The sequence below is a fragment of the Struthio camelus genome, chromosome 14 (assembly GCF_040807025.1).
Source record: "Struthio camelus isolate bStrCam1 chromosome 14, bStrCam1.hap1, whole genome shotgun sequence".
Classification (NCBI taxonomy): Eukaryota; Metazoa; Chordata; class Aves; order Struthioniformes; family Struthionidae; genus Struthio; species Struthio camelus.
In genome coordinates, this window is record NC_090955.1 from 2695003 (window position 1) to 2717394 (window position 22392).

The window sequence follows — 22392 nt, forward strand, 5'->3', positions numbered from 1 at the left end:
TGGATTTTGATTCAAAATTGACAACACTGAAACCCAAGATGCTAATTATTTGTTCTAAATCTCCTGAAGCAACTCAACATTTCCTACCATTTTGAAGTGGACAGGAATTCCGAATGCTATTGTAGTTAGGTCCCTTATTCCTTCCTATGTTAAATCATTCCTTGTTTCCAAAATACTAGTTACCATAGTAGTTTGCCTCCCCTTCATTACAGCACAGGAAAAAGGTTGTTGCTGCAACATTGCACACTAAACAAAAAATCTGCGCATTTCATTAATTGCAAGAAAGAGCTTCTGCAACAGGCTTTCCCAAGCCTTGCACAAAACAGTATAGGAAGATAACAACTCTTCTTAGCACTTACACTGTCTCCAATGGAGCGTAGCTTGTAGAAGGGCTGTATGTAGAACCAGGAACCTTCATTCCCAGCTTCATCCAAGGTCACCCTCATAGCATTCTTCTCTAATAGAGCTGGAAGCCTCTTATTTACTGTTAAGTATTTGTTACTTTTTAAATGAAGCAGCTAGAATAAGAATTAGAGTTCAGTTCTAAGAATGCTCATATCTCCTCCCCTCAATAGATATTGAGTATGCATAAGACAACCACAATAATATGCAGAAATTAAGATAAAAGTTAAACAAAGTTATATAAACGTTAAGATAAATGCAGGCACAATTCCACTGAGACATCTTTCAGTATACAGACGTACAGCACAAAACGTTTTCAGTTAATATACCCATCCCTTCTCCAGCAAAGGATGGACGCACATGAAAACCCATGCCACTTTATGACAGATTGCTCAAAAATACAGGCTCAAAATATTACAAAAGCAGTTGTTTTCCCTAGTTGAGAAGGGAGTGGTGAGAAGTAAGGCTGCTCTTCAGCTGCTTTGCTTTTCTGATTTGCTTAACAGGAAACCTCACTCTTTGAAGACTCTTCAAAAAATCCTGTTCTCAGACCCTCCACCGTATAACTCACACGGATTATATACAATCAGCATGTAAACGTAAGCTACAAGAGGTCACACCCTAGTTCCTACCCTGTTCAATTCAAATCAACAGCTGCTAGATTTTCAGTACATTCTGCAAACAAGAAGCAGTCTCACACAGACAGCAGCTTTTTAATGCCTTTTAACTACTGGGTGACCCTACTTGAGCAGGGGGGTTGGACTAGACGATCTCCAGAGGTCCCTTCTAACCTCAACCATTCTGTGATTCTGTGACGCTGAAATGGTGGTTACTTGCAAAACACTTCTACCACAGGGAAAATACAGGCGAAAACCTAGCACTCCTCTTAGTGTTGATGCTTGTAGTCTGATCGATTGAAAATAGATACTGCCATCTTTCTTTCACCATGTGATGAAGAGGCTGGCCAGCATTGACAGGGTTCAATTAAAAGTGGATATTCTGCCTCAAACAGGCAGGCCAATAGCGTGCTTAACTCAGCCCAGGAATGCATTCCCTTGCCTTTCCTCCCTTCAGGTTGCTCCAAAGACTGCAATTGCTTTAAAGGACAGCTAGCCAATACCTCCTTACAGCAATAAAGCCTGTCTGTGCTCCTGGCCACCCTTTCTGTTGTTTGGAATTACGTCAACAGAACAAAAGTCAAAATATTTGTACAGGAATTTCTTAATCTAAGACTCAAAATGCTCAGGTAACTTCCCTACTTCTAAAGCACTGAGATATTCTACTTAGTGGAAGCAGGTCTGTTCTGGTTTCAGGGTGAACCAGCACCCACTGCAGATGACACTCCCCATTTAAAGACACGTTCTTCTTTAATTACGCAACTATTATACTTTCCGTTTTCTTGGTTTTGATGTGTGATTTCAGTTTCTTTTCACTCCCTGGGACCTAGTAAATTCTTTGCTTAAGTGGACTGCAATTATTCAGATGGCTTGCTTCTCCTGCTTTTGCCAGTTTATTATTTGGTATGTCAACATTTGACTGTGTGAAACAGGGTTTGGAACAACATTGTTCTTTGTGTGCCATCTTCCAAATGGCCAAGCGCAAAAAGGCACAGAAAAGAAATACTCCTGAAGAAAGCAAACACATGGTGACCTCAAAAAAAGCACAACTTACCCACAATAAAATAAACAATAAAAACACCAACCACCTTCTTCAATGCCCTCCCACAGTTCACAGCCATAAACACAGTTCTTGCTTTACAGGATCACACTTCAGGACTCTGTCAGACCATGCAAAGCTACATGCTCTCGTCTATGAATTTCACAACTTCACAGTCAAATTGAACAAGGGATTTTGAGCAAAATCCTATATAGCGTGCAAAAAGGCCCACAACCTACCTGGATGACATTGCCGTACTGGATAACTGTTCCTAGCAGCTTTCTGTTTTCAGTTTCATTCTGTTTCTTTTCCAAATCTGCTGCATGCTGAAATTAAAGGAGGATAATTCAATCACCAGCTGTTTTATAAATAGCGTGGGTCAAACACCCCAGGTTCTGTAAAAGTATCTCATAGGACTGGAAAAAAGGAAAAATTTGAAGCTGTGTATCCAAATCCCTTTCTTTCTGAGTTTTTCAGGAAAATAGAGCGCGTACCATTAAATGATCCTATAGATGAAGCAGCAACAACATGGAATCCATATTCTTACTTAAATCTGACAAACTTTTTGAATAAAATACGAGATGAAAAGCTTTTATCCGAAAACAAGCCACGAGAAGATAACAAAACATCACCATATGGAGGATGAAAAGGAAAGGTGACAATTCAAGTCACGAAATCCATATTCCTTTCTAATCGACTTCTATATAAAATGAAAGGACGCGATCTCAGCTTTGGTCCTTTATTTAACTTTGCCAAGATAGGCCCCAACTCTTCCACTCTGCCTTTTTATACAGCAGCTCTCCTCACCATCATCATTCAACAGGACTATTTACATGACATTTACATACACCTGCTGCAGCTCCAAACATTTGATTTCCCAACTTCCCTACATCACAGGCTTCAGACTTTATTACCAAAGGATTCTCGGTGCTACTTTATAGCCTGCCCATGACAATACAGCTGTGCATTTCTGTATCATACTAACATGGTAATAAAAGCAAAAGCATCCGCACAATTGAATGACCACAGTAACACAATTCTATTTAATCAAACCTAATTTAATACAATAATCAGCTCTTACAAAAACTGCTTTGTCATATGTACTCTGTATAGTCACTATTCTCTTGAATTGTGTTTTGTACTAAAAGTGAGGTATTGAGCCCAGGTTGTTTTTAAACCATTTCATGGGGTAAAGAAATTCTCTCTCATTTCACATGAAAGATGGTTTTTTTTCCATTTAAAAAAAAAAATCTACATTTACTTTAGCAGATATGTAGCTGTACAGAGTAATTTAAATATAAATTTTTAGAAAGCTATGCATGAAAGTTTATGGTTTGGTTCTCAGATCTCTAGGACTATGCTAGGTCTGGTTTCTCCTTGGAGGAACTGTGGGCAAAGTTTCTTGCCCTAACTGTAGAGAGGCAAATTTGAAGAACGGAAGAGCATGCGACAACGTTTAGTCACTGCAAAGGAAGAGCTTTCTGTACGCTGTTGGAAGTTTTGTCATCTTCAGCTTACATCCAATTTGCTATTTTTAGAAACTCTGCTAGACAGGATAGCTGGCTTTTTCTCCAGGAGAACCTGGAATACAGCTGCTCCTCTAAATTCCAAAATATATTCAAAATTATAATCAGGACAGTTTCCTTTTTATTATTGAAATAAAACATTATTTCTGCTCAAGTTCAAAATATTCTGTCAAGAAAGGACTTCTTGAAGTAAGTACTAGAAGCCCTCAACTATCAGCAACAACGTGAGAGGGCTTCCATGCCGGCACAGGGCTGGGCGCCAAATTTATTCCAAAGGAAATTTATTTTATTTTATTATTATTTTTTAAATAGAATACATTAAGATTCGGGATACATTTCAAAAGCACCTAACAAAGCTGACAATGCTACCTGTGTCATTCAAGAAGAAATAAGCATTTTCTCTGGCCGCTAGATGTCAGCTTTTCAAACAGCATTGAATTCCTGACACCAAAGAAAGACAAGTGTCCCAGATTTTAAATCCCTTAAATGGCATTAACTTAAAATAACCCGACCTCAGCATTGAGCACTCCACAGTAGATAATAAATTCCACCAGTAGACAAACAGAAGCCAAAAAAGGCAAGTGATGATGAATACCTCTTGGATCACCAATTTCATTAAAAATTATATGCATTAAAAATCACACGATAAAGAAACCTAATCATGGGCAAAGGCAACAGCTGCACATATGTTTTGGGGCATACCCTTCCCCTCTCCCCCAGCCCCCAGACATACATTATGCAAAACAGGTTTTTTAGTATTTTCCATGCACCAATAAATGGAAAAGATGACACATGTACCATATAATTGGCAGAAAACGAAGTTCTGATATATGAATGATGTACATGGGACCAAATTCTTTTAAAGCCATGCAGCAGCCCCAGGCCATCAAAGACCCGGTTTGGCACACGCTACAGAAATCGGCTTAGCTTTTATGTGGAAGCGATGTGTTTTAAACCATCTCCAAAAGAATTGTAAAGTAATCAAATCCTTTCATCAAATCAAGTAAGCTGTTCCTGCATGGTGGCACATCTCAGTATAACCACCACTCAGCTGTGACTAAATATTGGAAAAATCTAATCCTGGACTTCCAACAGCAAGTTGAAACGGTTAGATATTAGCCTGTCAGTCAGAAGAGGAGGAACTGGTCCCAAACCCCTGAACTGGGAAGTACTGGGGAAAGAGATGACAGCTTTAAATGACGTTGTAACCCAGCACAATTACAAGGTATTTTTCTTCAACATGACAGTATTTAGAGCACACTTTTCTGTAAAATACATAAATGCACACCTATCTTGGGGGGATAAACTGTCTTTTCCTCTCCCCTTCCCTTGCACACCAAAAAAACCAAAGCCAGAGTCATCTGGCACTTAAAGCTTGAGACTACAACAGTATTTTCTTTTGAATCATCATTAAAGGGACAGGAGAAATGAGGCATAAGTGAGGAACCTTTGTGCTACAGCCAGTACAAAAATAACTTTCTCCTTGCCAAGTTAATACTTTTATAACCTAGAAATATGTTTTCAAAAGCAAAATGAGTCAAGCGCTCAGTCTTTGTGAAACGCAAGAGTAAGGCAGCCATATGGCAATCAGCAAATGGCACTCTCCTACAGGGCCCATTTTATATTTCAGTCTACAATGAGCTTAATATAGGCTTTAAGACACTAAAAATATTTAGAATTGTAATTCTGACATGAAGTACTCTAGCTATGTAATTTTAAGACAAACATGTAGTTTATTTAACTCTAAAGTCAACAGATGGTATTTAAGTTACTTGGCTTTTTTTCCTCCTCCTCCCCTCCCCCCTCTTTCTTAAGGAACTCTAAAAACAGCAATCAGCTCCCTAACTGGGTTTTCAACTGCTGAATGCCAACATTTTACCCGTAAAAATACTGAAGACTGAAAGTTAACATGGAAGGAATTTTGTGGCCTCATAGTTACTCTGGTCCTAAACCCATAAACCTTCACATAGGTTAACGGCAGCAATATTTGCGTGATCTATCAGACAAACTGCTCAGAGGGTTGGGTATCAGCACAGCGAGCTCCCATGACTTAGGTTGTTGAGATATGATGCCCGAGAATCGACTCTCCTCTGTAGTTGCTTGAAGGGTCACATTTTAATACTGTTACCGCTCAAAACGTCCACGTAAAGCACTACCATAGTTAGCGCAGGTTGACGACTAAAGCGTTCACGGCCACCACAGCACTAACCCAATGTGGTGCAGATCAACGGCAGGACACACAGCCCCGAACAACCTGTCACGGGTCAGAGGTTGTTCAGAGCTTTAGATCGCAAGGCATGTCTCAAAAGGATTTCTGCATGCGAATTTATATAGGCTTTTTCCGTGTTCTCTGCTTAAGGGTGTCAAGTTTGCTGGACGTACTTATTTTAAAGCAGTATGGACGAGCGTGTTTTACGAGCAACGGCAGCCTAACCATTAATACTTACATGCAGTTTATTGAGCAGCACTGCATCTGTTGTGCTGTTAGCTCCTGGTTTTGCTGCTTTCCAGAACTGCTTTTGAGCAGAGTACCGGTTCATAGGGCATAGTTTAAACAGGCAATCTATAAAAACATATGAAATAGAGAGATTGCTTCAGCCATTCATAATTATCTGCGTTTTTATTGCTAAATTGTCTGAACATTTCAGCAACAAGGAAAGGATTATAAACAAATTCTACAGAGCGCTTCATCAGGCAAACGCTTTTTTTGGGCAACAGGAATGCTGCCCCATGAATGATAAAAATTAACGGTCGCTGCCAAACTTCTGATGCAAGATCACAAAACTTTAAAGTAACTTGTCCCTGTCAAAAATCCTACCATACTGAAATAGTAATACTTTCAGTGCTTTCCCAGGCACATAGCTTTGTTTTTACAAACATTCAACTTTTAGTTTTTATCCTTTAGCAGTAACATTACTTCACGTAATTAATATTAGGCTTATGAGATTTATATTTTTCATCAAATCCTTTCTATTGTTGGGAAAACAAGGCAAAGAAAATCAGAGACGCTCACATAATAAAAGTAGCAGCAGCAGCACAAAATACTTCAGAATAACATGAGGCAAACGCAAAGACAGACATTCAGCGCACAGCTCGGAGGTGTCAGCTTCTTTACTAAGTTCACGGACACTGTTCATTTAATATTCTGCCCGGCAAAAGTCAGGAGCGACAGCTGATCAGTCTTACTATAAATATATTTTTCCATTAATGAGATGCTCACTTATCAGTAATGAAACTAAATGGGCTGCATTTACTATTTTTTCCTCTTGGCTGTTGCTAAGCAACTGGCAACGCAAAAATTACATGAAGCTACTCAAAGGCAGCGCCTTAAGTAGCAGCTGAGAAGTTTAAACCAGGTGCCCAAACCCCAGGGCAGCTGCTCCCAGCACCCCGCTGGCAACGGGGCAGAGCGGGGCGGCAGGCCCCGGCCCGTATTTCTAAAGGCTCCTGACGCACGCTAACAAGCGCGTGCTGCATCTTGGGCAGCAGGAGGCTAAGGAGAGAGCTATCTTTGTTCTCGCTGTTTAAAAAGCATGACTTTCGCCCTGCTAACAGACACGCATCAGACACTCGCTAACCAAAAGGGAACAAAACCCACCGCGAAGACGCACCATCTCCGCTCTGCCACAAGCTGAAGTTGCTGTGGAGACGTAGCCCCACTCGGACACAGCCCAAAAACGTGACCTCGCTGTGCCCTTGCAGACGTTACCCCTTCACACTTGTCCGGTCCGCTTTCTTAAGGCGAAACATCCTTTGCCATTGCACAGCTTGCCCGTCTAACCCACCCTCAAAGTAACCGCAGGGCACGTCAGCCAGCATCAAGCGCCTCTGACCAAAGGGTAAAGTTCTTCACAACTAAAACCCCTTCCCGATGCTGTGAAGAAAACAGCGGCAGATTTTCATTTCACCTGAGAGCAAATCTTCAGCTGCCAGACTGGCCGGTAACACAGGCATCGCTGCAAACGGCGGCGTTTCCCACGGTCTACTTAGCTGGCAGGCCCAGGCGGCCAGTAGAAGGAGCTGGGTACGGTACTGGGGACCTTTAAAGGAGTTACGCATACTGGGCAAGGAGCGAGAGGAAAGACGGGAGTATAGCTGTCCTTGCAGTCGCAGTCTCTCCTGTTGACATTTCCAGCACAGCAACTAGGACACAAGTGAAGCAGCTGTGCTAGGAAGGCGACAACAGGAGGGGGAGCGCGGAGCGCTGCAGCTGGCCGGCCTTGGACGCAGGGCGCACGGGGCTTCCTTACTTCCACCGCTCCCCGAACAGCCTGCCTCACCGGACGGCACAAGCCGCCAGTCACCCCGAGAGAGAACACGCAGCTATTTTTACACTGGAAAATCAACTTCGGAGTCCATCCTGAACAACGCAGGCTGAATCGGGAGGAGCACTGAGAAAAGACATGCGATATTCAGGTGGGACAATTTTGCTGCGATTCCTTCTGGCCCCAAAGATAAGGGCTTTGGGAGAAACTGAGAGGCCGCAGTGGTAACATAAGGCACAGGGTTACAACTATAAACCAACCCAATTTCCAGAATCAGACTGGAATGAGGAATTATCTACTTAGCCAGAGTGGTGGGTTTTTAAAAATAGTCAAGTGCCTTTTTATACTGGCAAAAACTACCGCTGCTGAGGGTATGCGAAAGGGGATTTATCCACAAACACTTACCTCCATTTAGACGCCACCAGCTCGTAACTTCTGACCACACCAGAAAAGTGGAAAACGCAGTGCAACTACACTTCAAGAACGCTCTCTTAAACACATCTTTCCTTTACATAAAGATGACTCACAGAGATTGACAGCACAGAATAGGATTCAAAAAGCCACTGCAGGCTGGCACTTTAAGCTAAGACTAGGCATTGTAAGCAACACATCAGTTATAACATTTTCTATTTTTGCTTAAGCCATCAGTTCACACAATGACAGCAATTAACGCACTGAACTGCATGGAAGATTTAATTGTATGCTAGATTTAGCGACAGTGCAAGTGTACTTTTTTCCTGCCTTTTCAGCCAAGAAAGTTTTCAAGTTAGGCCTGACTTCTAAATGGATAACTGCAAGCGAGAGGTGTACAAATGTTTGACCTTGTCCAATGCAACAAGGGAAAACATAGCATGTTTTTCTCAGTTTTTCTTCCTAGTTTAAAAGCTACAAATCTAAAATAATGAAAAGCACCCAACACTTATTTTCTAATATCTGTTCTATGAAACCTATTCCTTCAGTAGTGGATGAAGAGATAAACTTAGCCTCATCTGTCATTCACCTTAATATGACCAGAGTCCTGGTCAGTACAGAATGTATTTTACTTACCTAGGAAGGGGATCCAACTCCATGACCTTTACAGTCAAAAGGCCTTCAGATCTCCAGATGCCACGGGTTTGTATGTTCACAAAAGTCAACATGCAAGGCCATGCTAGCCCGAATATCATCATGGTCAACAATACTTCCACAATCTGAGTTGAACAAACGCAACCACAGTACTGACGAGTGCGCAAAGCAAAGCACAGCGCAGACTACTTGTCAGATGCTCTACTTAAGGAAGTTCAGTCGATCTCTAACAGCTCCAAAACAAAGTCAGCGTAGTCCAGTAGCTCACCGACTTCACTGCAGTTGAAAGAAAACAGCTGCCTACTCCGATAACAGAAACCATTCTTAATTATTCAGAAAGCTTTAGCCATATAGGACGGTTTTCCTGATAAATAAAACTCTTACTGCAAAGGAATCGCATCTTACTGTATACAGCTTGTTGAAATATTCATGGTACAGAACATCCTTATCTGTGAAAGAATTAATACATTTTGTTTTCAGATCTGCACAATATCTCATAAAAAAGGCAGCCACACACTGAATAAGCAGAAAAACAAAATACGGGGTAAATGCTGATTAAGTGATGACATCATTATCAAGCCTCAATACTGAAAAAAGCAAAGGTCCTGCAGGGAAAAAAAAAACAGTGATTGTGTAATTGTGTACTTCCTCATCATGCATATGCACAAAGATGATGAATGAAGGTTATATGGGCATGTTTTCAATATGCATTTCAGTGTTTCCAAGCTAAATTCTGTTCCTCTGTCAGCAATCGCCTTGCCTCTAATAAAGCAGACTGAGTAAGACAGGAATTGCACCATGCCATATTTCCATGTTCTGACTACTCAGCCATTTAGATTCCCACATAGCCCTCTGCCACCTGAATCTCACAAAAATACCCGACAGTAACATTTGGTCATCCTCCGCATGTACCAGCAATACAGAGGAATAATGAAAAATCAGGGATATTAGAAATATGAGAAGATACCATGTTCTGAAGTGTTTGGGGATTCAGTGAAGAGACACTTGCCAGCTAGTTCACTCCAACTGCAATCCCTTCTGCCCCACCTAGAAAAACCTAACCAGATCTATCAATCTTTTCTTCTTTTCTTTTATTTAGATGAAGTCTGTTTTAAAGTGTGCCTCTCAATGAAAAACACACACCTGGCAGCCCAAGCCCTGCCCAGTTTAACAGTTTGTGGGACTCCCTTGAGTGTCTTTGACTGTGTTGGCAACAGAGGACACGGTCAATCTTCTAGCAAATTTGCAATTGGAAAACTTGACACAGCTTTTTCTAGAGGACTAACCCCTGCCCCGCCATCAACATACTAGAAGTCAGGAACCCAGGATTCCGACCCCAGGAGTCAAGTTTGGTTTACAGTCATTAGAAATCAGCTCACTAAAAGCAACGATCCATATAACAAAGTTTGAAATGGGAGCAGAGATCCGCATTTTGTGCCTAGCATAACCTCAGATGTTGAGGGTGGGGGAAAGAGAAGGAAGGGAGTTGCGAGAACAGCAAAAATCTGCTGAATATTTCCCTTTGGTCTTTACTACTTCGACTAACTTGTAAATGGAAAATTTGTCATCAAATCAGCACATTTGCCTGTTAGGTGTATCTTCCATTATCCTTAAAACAGATCACAAGCATCTATGTACAACAGGCACCTCAGGAAAGTTCACAAAGCGCAATTACAGGTCCAAAATGGGCATCCTGGGTGCATTACGTTGCTTCTGAAAGTGAGAAAAGGAAGAGAGAAACGAGCAAGAAAGTTGCGGAGAAGGCACTAAGTCTTCAATCGTTTTTCTTTTCCCAGGCAAATTCCCTCCAAACACCAAGGAAAGGTCAAACTACATCCAGATTACACTCCTAGAATTTTTTTTAGCTGTTCAATTAAAAGTTGTCTGGGAATTTAAGCAGCATTGAGGCAGTGTGTTAATAAGATTGTTATAAAGTATTTTTGTCCAAAATGGTAAATACCTATTAACTTGGAGAAGCAAATGGAAGAGTCCAGAGCCCAGCTAAGATACAGATATCTTTTTTCACCTCAACTCTTTAGAAATACATACCTTGAACTCATCTGTACAACATATGCAATTTCAGTCTTCTCTTCAGAAGGTTTCTTTACCACTTGGGGCATTAAGTGATGTTTTTATGTCAAGTCCACCCTCTATATATGAATACAGCTTAGGAAGGGTCTAAATTTGCACTGCTGATATTCAAAGCTTAGTGGTGCCTCAGCCTTTCAGCCTTTGCTAGGTGACAGCTGGACACCAGCTACTGTTAAAACTTTCCCTCACTACTATGGAGTGATCAGCTCAGACCAGTTTTGACTTCTAGTACACAATTTAGTCTGCCATTAGCGTGCTGTTTCCTAAGTTATCTGGAAGTACTTGTAGCTTCCACCAGGCTGGTTGCATAGTATGCCACTCACTTTTTCCAATTCTTCCTTCCTTGAGGCTTTTTAGGAGAGTTTTCACCAATTCTTCTGCAGTTTGAGAAGGTATGCATCAAATATTTTCTTGGTCATAAAAAGGTGCCTTTTTTTTTTTTAAATATAGACCTGGACTTCACAAAACAGCAATTGAGAAAAAAAAGTCTCGTAAGAAATTATTCCTTGTCTCAAAAAAGGGAAATCTATAGAGAAAAAGATATTTAAATAAGTCACTTACAAAACCTGCTGAACATTTAACACCAACACAGCTGTTTCTTGGTTGCTTGATAAAAACTCCCTTTTTGTAGGGAATTACTAAATTTAAAAGACAATTAACACCTCCCTGTTGAAATTTAGCAGTTTCTCTTCAAGCTTTTCTCTATTTAGATACCTGACATTTCCCCAACACCAAAGCCCGTTCACACTAGAGAATAGTATTAGGATAATTTTAAATATAAAAAGAGCAACAAAGATGAAGTAAGAGCCAGCAATGATGGAAATATTGCAAATATTACATAGAAGTTTTTGACCTTATGTTTATGAAGGTTTCATAGCTTTAGTACCCTCAAAGATGATAACACCGCACAGATGAAGAGATCATTTGTTTTGAGACAAAATGAAGACCTTTTTGGAAGTAAAATGTTCTCATGCAGAAAGCATGAAGCGTATAGAATAATAAAAAACGGATATATGAAATCACAGATAAGCTTCAGCTTCTCAGAAGCCCCTGGATTACTGCGTTGTCTATTTCTATGCTTGTTCCTTCCAAGTTTTAAAATGAATAGATGACAGCCAAAGAGATTCAAAGAATATAGTACAAAAGAGGCTACAGAAATGTGTTGATTATTAATCATTCCTGCATTTCCATAAAGAGAGGAAAAAAATGATCCTGATCCTACTGAAATTACTGTCTTTGTGATGAGAAGACATCCTTTCATTTTCAATTTGCAGTGAACAAGCTTTTCTACAAGGAGCACAACAACTCATTTCAAAACATGTATTTTGGCAGGAAGCACTAGTTCAAGGCTTGACCTTCTACTTCTATCCCAGCAGAACCCACTTCAGCAGCAGCTTCAGGAAAAAAAGCAAGACAACAAACTTGAACTGCATGCTTTCAGCCCAGTGAAAGAGCACTGAAGTCAAACCTCTCGTGTTGCTAATAGTTCTACCATGCAACAACTGGGGACAAGTCAAACACAGGCCAGAAGGGCTTTTATGTTCCAAGCTAAGAGATCTTGTCACAGTTGCATATGTCACTGCAAAGCTACCCAATCATTCAGAATTCATGCTCCAAATTAATTACATGACAAAATATATTACAGGTTTATGCTTCTCTGAAATCTGTTACTTCCCTTCTGCATTCTGTTAAATATCTTGCCTGATTCAAGAGCTTTCAATGGCTTCCCTTCTAAAGCAGCATAAAGAGGAATCAGCCTTGCAATGAACAGTTCATGGAGAGGCCAAACGAGCTATGACCTAAATGTATTTTTCTGTTAAAATAACCACCCTCCATCCGTATTTCCAAGATGTTGGGGAAAGCACCCTCTTGCCACTCACTAAGCATTTATGCTTAGTTCTACCAATGGAAATCACTATTTAATTTTTTCAATTTGTAAAAACATAGGAAATAATGTAATTGTTAGCAACTTAGAGCCGAGACGTCACCGAACAATGGGAGAAGACTGCAACAGCGATTTCAGAGAAAGAAAAGCTATGCATCTGAGAGCTGGACACTGATTATCAACGACTACCAAATCAACAGTCTTGTAATGTGACATTCATTAAAAAGCAATGGCTTTTTGAACACAAAACAAATGAGGGTATGGCTTCACAGAATCCTTAGTGACGTCACAGTAATAAATATAGTGCTTAATTGCACAATGTAACCCATGTTTACTGTAGGATAAGCCTCTTCTTCAGCAAAAATTGAGTGAGAAAACTTTATTCCGACAAGGAAGAGCAAACACGTAGTTCCTGTCTGCAGGGAAAAATCACCTCATACTCTATACACATTGCCATTCCCAAGGTTAACCTAAAGAACGAAAGCAAAGACAACTAACTGATAACATTACAAACAAAACCTCCCCAGAAGTCCTCAAGACCACAAAGGCAGCAAAGCGCCCCAAAAGCCAAGGACTAACATGAGAGAAATACCTTTAAGTAAACATTTTGGATATCAAAAGAGTTCAGGATACAGCAATGTTTGTTTGCTTTTTTTCCCTGCATGTAACCTCTCTGGCCTTTTTTCAGAAAGAAAATTGCTACTTGAAAAGAGAGAAATATTTAGATGTCAGATACCACAAGCAGTTCCAAAGGAAAACATCTGTAGGGAACATCAGCTGGTTTTTGGTCTCTGGTATTGGCAAAGTTGTTTGAAGGGGCATCGTGAAAACCAAGGCACAAGGGATAGCAACACAAGCAGAAGGGGGAAAAAAAGAAAAGATCAATTTCACTAAAGCATATCCCATTTTACATCGAGGGCATCCAGCTAAAGAGTCCAAGGTAACTGGCAGCCCAGTTACAGTGGAGAAGGGGCCATGCGATGGACAGCGCGTCCCTCGACTGACCACTGCAGAGAGTTACAAGACACCTGAAGACACCACGACACACTGAGCCGCCTTGTAGAAAACTATTCCGGACAGAGCAAACATACCAGATATCCTTGAAAGCATTAAGGGACAGTCCTATTTATGGACACAAAGGATAATTTAAACCAACAGAAGCTATTTAAGCTAAGCCAAGAATAATCTCAAGGATCTAAAGAGTCAGTCAGAACATCACCATAGTTCGTGGCCAGTAAGAAATACAAGCCAGAAAAGAAACTCTTAAAGTTGAAGGAAGGGGAAAAGAAAAAACATAGAAATGAAAAACTAGAGAAGAGTTCACAACTTCATACATCAATTTAAATCACTCCCTGATCTCAAGTAGGTTATTTGGTTTCAGTGAGCATTTTTACTCCTTTGGATAGCTCATTTCAGTCTCTGGTCCAGCACGAGAAGAAATCTGGACAAGAGGCAAACCTCCAAGTCAAAAGGCCAACCCTTCCTGTCCCTGTTCCCTTTTCTCTCCTACAGATTCTGAAAATTAAGTTTTACACACCACAAGGAGAAGGATAACATCCTCTACCTGAAGGGAATTCAGCAGCTCTAATGGACTTAAGCACTGCAGAAAGATTTAAGTAAACTGTCTTGGCTTTAGCCTTTGTCACAGCCTTGATAGCTATATTCTTAACTCAGGAAGCCCTCCATTACCCTTGGTCTTCCTCCTTTTTAATAGCTTTCATAAGGTCCATCGCAAAGCATTAAAAACACAAGTGGTAGAACATGACCCCTGGAACATCCTCTGCAAATCTTCAGGTCTTTTCTGTCTGCACCTGTAAAATTTTATGCCAGGAGCAAATCAAAGTATATTCATCTGCTCGCTAGATTTCATTTTGTTTCCACTGCTAGCCCCTTGGATTTCATTTTCACATTTGCTTCTTCACTTGTCCCTCCTTTTCCGGAATAAAACTCCTGCTCCAAACGCAGCAACAGAAATCTTTGAGGAGGTTTCTACCGGGTCAGGAAGCGGGGGTAGGAGAAGAAGCTCTCGTGCAGCCTGAGCACAGGAAGAACAAGAAATAGATCAAATTTCAACCACCGTTGAAGAGCGTAAACGTGGAGCAGTAGAGAGAGAACATGATTATGTTATTAGACAGACCACAGCATAATAAAAAATTGTTTCTATTTAAGACTGTTTTGTGCGTATGTCATAAGAAATAAACCGCCATAGTTTTAGGGGGAAAAAAAGGCAATTTTTCCAGCTGTTCAATATAGTAACTTGATTTTCATTCTTTACATGTAATTTGGCTTTAAAAAGCCTCACCACCAAAAAAGCACCTGAAACGCTCATTTGTTTCTTTCCTTTTGCACTGCCTTGCATTTTTCCCAGCTTTTGGCCCAACTTCCACAGACGTGCCCACGTCTCAGAATCACAGGGCTGGAAGACCCTTAGAAAGCTTATTTAATTCACTCCTCCATCTCAGGGAGGAAATTAACTATGTCTGCTCCATTCCTGACATATCTCCTAAAGCAATCTATTCTAGGACTCAACTACTGAGTTGAGGCACAAGACTAACCAACCTTGTTTCTGACCACTAGTCTTCCCTGGATTTTCCCTAGTAGGCTCGTATCTTTCTTGAAGTATGAGATGTAAAACTAAACAAGATAGCCTTTTAGGCAATGTTTCTTTTTATATATTCCAAGAGAGCAACTGCTTTTTTTTCCCCCCTTAAATAACAAGCACAGCATTGACTCCTCCTATTCAAATTGCAATTCCTGTAATTCCTAAATCTTTTCCTACAGAAACGCTGCCTAAGCCTATTGTTCTCCATCCTGTATTCAGTCAGGAAAGCGCAGTCTTTGCCATATGTCCCCACTGAACTGCAATGCCATTTTCAGACTATTCCTTCAATTTTTCAAGGTAATTATGAGTGAATCATTACCACTACGCCACAAGTTTTCTTCTTCCCTGTAGAGCTCACGGAAGATTGCCAGCTGTGAAAAATGCAATTACCAGCAGCATGGCAGCAGACACCCAGCGCTATACTGACAGTAGGACACAACGTCCAGAAAGGTGCATTTTGCAACACAGATGTTTAGATTCCCCGTAAGTCTGTTAACATAAATGGACCTGAGCAGCACAATTTGAGAGAGCTTAGCAAAGTAAAGAAAAGAAAAATGTAAAACATGGGCAGGCCTGCCTTAATTATAAGGAACAATACCCTGGAGTTGAATGGAGCGGAGTCATGCTGCCGAGCAGCGCTGCGCTCACGCAAACAGAATGAAAAACCACTGTCCCCATCCATTTTCTTAATGTAAAGCTTTTCCTCGCTCCTTTCCATTCCCACCCTTGGCTTGAGCCTTTCACCTCACTTATTGAGGCCCTCTCCCTCTCTACTTTAAACAGTCCCCTCCCTTTTGGCAGGGGACCGCAGACACTCCTGCTGAAGCCCATCAAACAGTGCTGCTCAACCTGTCCGGGTCCGCTCAGCCGGCGCACGCCGCTCCCCTTCTCGGGGCAGAGCGCTCAAGGCACCAACAAATCAAGCAACTAATTAAAACTTGGCCGAGTCCTCTGTAATGTCATCTTAGCACCGAAGGCTGCTCTGTGTCATTTTAAAAAGTAGATTTTTATGTTGAAACGCTATACACTGCAAACACGAGTGCTGCCATATGTTGCCTCTGCCCAGATCGTCCGCATCAGCCTGCTGGCGTACTACAGCTGAGAATAAAACACTTCAAGCGCTTAGAAAACCTGCAGTATCCCAGGTCCACAGCACTGAAGAGTTAAGCCGTGCCAGCACTGCTGCTAAAACACAATCTATTGCTTTAGAGATCAAAAATGAAAGTGGAAAATAGTCCCTACACTAGTAAAGCAGCCCCTTCCAGGAACAGCTTAAGAGCACTACTTTACCAAATAAGGCAAGTGAGAGCTCAAAGCCAAAGAAGCAAACCCACTTGTATTAAAAAAGTCAGACAGCTGGATAATAGAAACGCAAATAAGCCAGTTTCACTAGACCGGATTGCAAATGGGAAGAACAAATGTTCAGAAACCATGAACGGAAGCAGAGGCTGCCAGCAGAGGCCTGAAGGCATTTATCCTCCCAGCCTGCAGGAGCCTACGTTACATTTTCATTGGATTTTTTAAAAAATGCACTGCAATACTATCATTCTAAACGGGCAACAGAATCACCGCAGATTATGCTTGGAAAGAGATGCTGACGCGGCACTTAACACTGCAGTTCAGTGAGCCCGTAAAATTAAAAAATAAAAAATAAAAAACACCAAATCCTGCTGCATAAAACAGCTCATATGCTACTGGATAAGGACAAGTAATAATGTAGAGTTATTGAAGAGAATATTGTTCATTTCTCAGGAGAGACTAAGTTGCTTTTACCCCTCCCCAAATTTTTCTTTTAAACTACAGATATCTCGTTTAATTATTTTAGCCTCCTCCACTACTTCATTTTCCTCCAGAAAAGGGACCTAGAACTTGTTTCGATCATCTGTCTCTAAGGGATGTTCGATATAGGCCTAAAAACATATGCCTTCTGCAGAAATAAATACTCTGCATTAATTTAATATCTATTTTTCAATGCGCATGGCAGCTTCTTGGACCTTTAGGCTTATCACAACAGATTATGTCCCTGGGAAATGGTTACAGCTTGCGACAGTAACACCAAGATCTCATACAAAAGTGAAGGAGCTGGAACACATCTGTAAAGGAAAACATCAGTTTCACTTCTCTACCTTCTCTGCCCAACTATTAGGCAGAGCTACAGGTTCTTCCGGGTGCCATAGCGTGGCATGGCAACACTGCCTTATTTCCCTGAACGTCTGAGACAAAAGGAACCTAAAACACCCATTACACTGATGCTATGGTGAGAACACGCAAGCGCTGGACTCCAAGGGTTTTGATCTCTCTGGCACCGCTGTCGCGGATGTCGAAGGGGAGCCTCTTTGCACCGTGCTCGGGTGCTCCACTTCTGCAAGGCTTTGCTCTCTGGCCCCCTGCCGGAGGAGTCCCGCTCGGCCAGCGAGGACGTACCCGCCTGTGTGTGCGGCTCCGAACACTGCCAGTCTGTCCTCAAGAACACAATATTTACTCGTCATTGAATTTCGAGGCCTGTTATTTGTTGCCTTCTCACAAGGGTGAGTGAATCAACAGATCCGTTCATTTCCATCCCCTCTTCTGCCAGCTGCAGAGAGATGAACAAATCTGCGCGTTAATGTGGCATTTGACACTCTCAGCTGGGAGGCCTTCACAGCAACGCATAACTGACAGAGACTGGGAGGAGGAAAAAAAAAAAGCAATGATTAAAACTTTACCTAGCTATCCCTGTCCCTACCACTTAGATAAAAGTTTTTTTCCTTAATACTGTTTTAAACCAAAATTCATTTCTCCAAGCTTTAATTGCTCCTTGTGATGGAACTGTAGTGAAACCTAAGGACCATAACAGCATAACTTCAAGCTATTTCCATCGCCAAAGGAAGGAACACAAGAGTTTACGCCTCATCATTTGAGCTTCAAGGCACGACCGTTGTATTACGTGGACTTACGTTAACCACCACAAACAGTCCCCTACCTGCATTGGTTTCTAAAAAGTCTTGAGAAAGTACATTTATTCAAGCTGTTTCATGCTAAACCCATTTTGAAAATTTCCTTTTCCACCAAGAACAATTAGGCATTTTCTACATGTTAAGCCATCTTTCAGCTGCCTTACTGACATAATGATAAGGTATCAGTAAGTACAGACGGAAACCGGATTCAAAAGTGACGGATGGGCTGGTGAGAGCTATTAAATAATGCCAGCTGCCTCGCTATCTGAACCCATCCTACAATCATATCAGCACAAAGTTAGCAAAGATAGTCTTCTTGGATCATGAATACTACCTTTTCAAGTAGCCTCAAAAAAGTAATATCCTCAACAGTTCATAAAAACACAGTGAAGTAATTTTTTACATTGTCTGCTCCTTTCCCTCCCCTCCGTTTGCTTCCATCACTATTTTTTAATTTATTATTTTAACAGTTGTATTAAAACTATTTCCTGGTTGGTTGCATCAGGTTGTCCAGTCTCTACTTCCACATCTACATCAGGTCTATTCCCTTCTTTCAGATTAATTTTCTTTTTCGGCCCAAGATCACGGCATTCAGAAAAAACAGAGGCAACTGAAACCAAACCAGGTTACATCCAACAGATATGATACTATTGATTTACAACTGTTATTCTGCAGAGTACAGAAAACAGAGCAGCAGTGCAGACGGATGAAACCCTTTGGCCAGGAGCACCGGGAGAGCCCGAGACGATGACCCATCGTACAGAAGGCAATCCCCTCCAAACAGGTGCGCTGATGGGCTCAGAGGCAGCACCTCACACTGCAACTTTCATAGACATGACGGAGCGTTTTAAAAATTATTGCAGCCCTCTCCAGCTTCGTTGTAAATTTAACAGAAGTTCACAAGAACTACATCAACAGTGATGTTTGAACAGTATCACTTCACCCATTATTGTGCCAATTGCTGTTTTCAACCAGTAAAAAATGGCTCTTGGCACCAACACCTAATGGAACAGTAAATGCCACCATCTGATGCGAGCTCTCCCACTGAGAAGGTCTGAAACAATGCTTTCTAGATTTATGACTTTAAAAGAAAATCTCAGTAATAAGAGTTAGCATTTCACTATTGTACTCCTTTGTGGACCCCATGGATCATTTTTACCCAGAATAATTTAAAATGTTTTGGGGGAAACAAGTACAGAAGCTTGTTGAATCAAGAAGTAGCTATCATACTATTAAACCAGACATTGCTTATGACAGAGGGAAGTTAAAATATTGCATGTGTTCTTGGCACTAGAGATGCTCCAAAACTAGATTCTGCCTGGAAGTTCAGGAATAAAGGCTATTTCTGAAAACCATAAATGGAACACAGACATTGATGCCAACCAAAGGCTTAATCACAGAAATTGCCAGCCATATTGATTAAATATCTGAACTTTATCCAAAGATAACTGATGTAATTAGAGACAACCCTCCCCTCAAAATGCATGAGGATATATGTTATTTGTTGAAACAGAAAACTAAGTGAGATAAAGGTTAGAAAGTTACTTATCTTTCGATGTACAGAATTTCCATATGCTTTTAGATCTGGATGAGGGTTTGGGACTTTCCTCATTGACTTTCAATTGTAATAAGTCATTCAAAACATAGATAAAGAAGTCACTAGTAACAGTAGCTTAAATTTTTCTGCCATGCTTCTGGGTTTTTAAAAAGTAAATTTCAAGATATTGAGGATGTTGCCTTCCTGCCCTTTGAAAATACTCAAAAAGTCTGCTACTTTTCCATTCAAAGACATGAACTGCACATGAAAAATATTCAGGCACAAATCCATTATTTTCTTGTTAAAGAACAGAGCACTAATGATATTACATTAAGCTAAATGAAGAACTTTTTAAAGAAAGACAGATTGCGAGACTTATCCAAAAGATATTGGCTGGTATAAACCCATGTGAAGTGAATTACTTTTCTATGATCTTTCATTGTCAAAGGAAGAGAGGACTGGGAAATACCTTATGTGGCCTTTAGCTCCTTAGACCCTTCAGTGGCGTGGCAGCACAGAAGTACCTCCGCACTGGGGTTTTCAGCCCTTGGCCCAGGCAGCGGGTGACAAACAGCCCACTGATGGCAGCAGGAGCTCTGCACCTTCCTTGGGGGTCCAGGATTTCTGTTGCTCTTCCTAACGCCTGAGAGCAGTTGAGGAAGACTTCATTGTTCGAACCTGTACTCAGTCATCCTGATGACTGACCACTCCACCCCATTTACAAAAGATAACATGCACAGAAGCAATCAGGAGAGGTCACGCAGTTCTGATAACGATACCTAGAGTAATTTCACCATTCTGTCTAGTTCTGTATTGTCAGTTTGTTGCTCTGCAGGAATCTGATCAACCAAAAAAAAAAAAAAACCACACACACTACACACACTTCCAAAGCTATGTTAAATCTCAGCCTCAAACAGCAGACATACCCAAGCTGTATGGAAACTGCAGATGGTAGGAACATTGGACCTAAAATTTGTTTGTCCCTCCTCATGAGCTTAATATACTTATTAATTATCAGCAAGTTTATTATGCTGGCTAACCTAATAATTTCCAATGCAATGTATAAAAACAAAGCATGTAATGTACAGTACAACTTTATTACAGGGCCACATCATTAAAAAGCAGTACTAGTTTAAACAATGCATAAGCTAAGGCACTCTTGGCAAAAAACAAAGGCCCGTGAACTCCACCACAAATATTCAGTTCTGTGACCTCTTGTCTCCCAAGCAATGCAGACAAGGGATTAGCATCCCCGTTTTTAAAAGATTCACCCGTCCCTAAGATGCCTTCAGAGCTCTTCCATAATGAACGCACACAAGACCTGACAGCGAGAACTTCCTAGGATTGTTTGCAAGAGCAGACTTCATGCATTTCTTTCCCCATTATCCTCCTCCAGCCTTCCTCCCAGCATGGTCCTAAAGCAGCTGGTTCCTGCCTACTCCCACCCCACGCTCTCCTCCATGGCAACACTTCTGTGTACCAACAGGCAAACACAGAGAAAATGAATAAGAGATTATTTCGATGTCCCCTGTTCTAGCACTGGAATGACATTGGTAATCAAGGATCACGGCAAGGTAACTTGCACACTTAAGCAATTCAGCCAGCTGCATGAGCTTTAGCAAGAGCTTAAACTAGCTTCACGTGAATCTAGAAAGCCCAACCTGACAGCTGGTCACGCCACAGACTTGTAAGTACAAACACAGGATGTCACCTCATGAAGCCCAACCTCAGACTATTAAAGCTGTCCTGCAAGGCACTACCTCTTACGGAAGGGCTATTCCATTAAACAGATCTTACTTTTATTTGATTTAATCGTCACAAATACACATTCACTATCACCCATTCCTCCCAGAACCCTCCAGCTTCTGTCCACTGAATGTATTCCATATAAGGATATATTGCAGCTCTACCACACTGAGGGATAGATTTGGGCAGTTTTCTCCTGTACAATCCACTGCTTTTGTTTTATGTATATATTACATAGGTTTCGCTCAAAAATCCCCTTTGATTCATATGGGAACATCTCTCACCAGGCCACCTAAATGATTTGGAAAAACTCTGTCCAGAACCAACTCTGTCCAAGCTACTAACGCTGTTCACAAAGAGCTTGAGGCTGGATAACGCAGAACAAAGCAGGTCTTGTCCTCGAGAGCGTGGAACACAGGACAGAAACACAGAAGAATTATCTGAATCCTCAAGAGCAAAGATGAAATATTCAAACTTGAGGTGTGCAAGGACGTCAATGGAATATCCTCAAGGCATGGTAGAAGCAGCACGCAGATCTGAGGAGGTCAGAGCACTGTAGGAGGAACTGTTCATTTCTTCAAGTGAACTGATTCAGTCATGCACACACAAAATCCAAAGGACCTGTTCTCAATTCTTCAGCAGAGATCAGAATAATCCAACATTATGCTGCTGCAAACATTA

At 41.2% G+C, this 22392-nt stretch overlaps 1 protein-coding gene across 13 annotated transcripts in view; it reads right to left on the bottom strand.

Annotated features, from left to right (window-relative positions):
- The window catches only part of ITPR1 (inositol 1,4,5-trisphosphate receptor type 1), a 188162-nt gene that overhangs the window by 126051 nt on the left and 39719 nt on the right, over positions 1–22392 (bottom strand). For 12 of the 13 annotated variants that reach the window (XM_068907210.1, XM_068907212.1, XM_068907209.1 and 9 more), the window contains 3 exons: positions 6032–6147; positions 2298–2384; positions 360–518 (listed from right to left, as the gene is read on the bottom strand). In XM_068907210.1, coding sequence (XP_068763311.1) covers positions 360–518; positions 2298–2384; positions 6032–6147 — 362 coding nt within the window. The remainder of the gene's footprint in view (positions 1–359; positions 519–2297; positions 2385–6031; positions 6148–22392) is intronic. The other variant, XM_068907215.1, reaches the window with a different exon arrangement.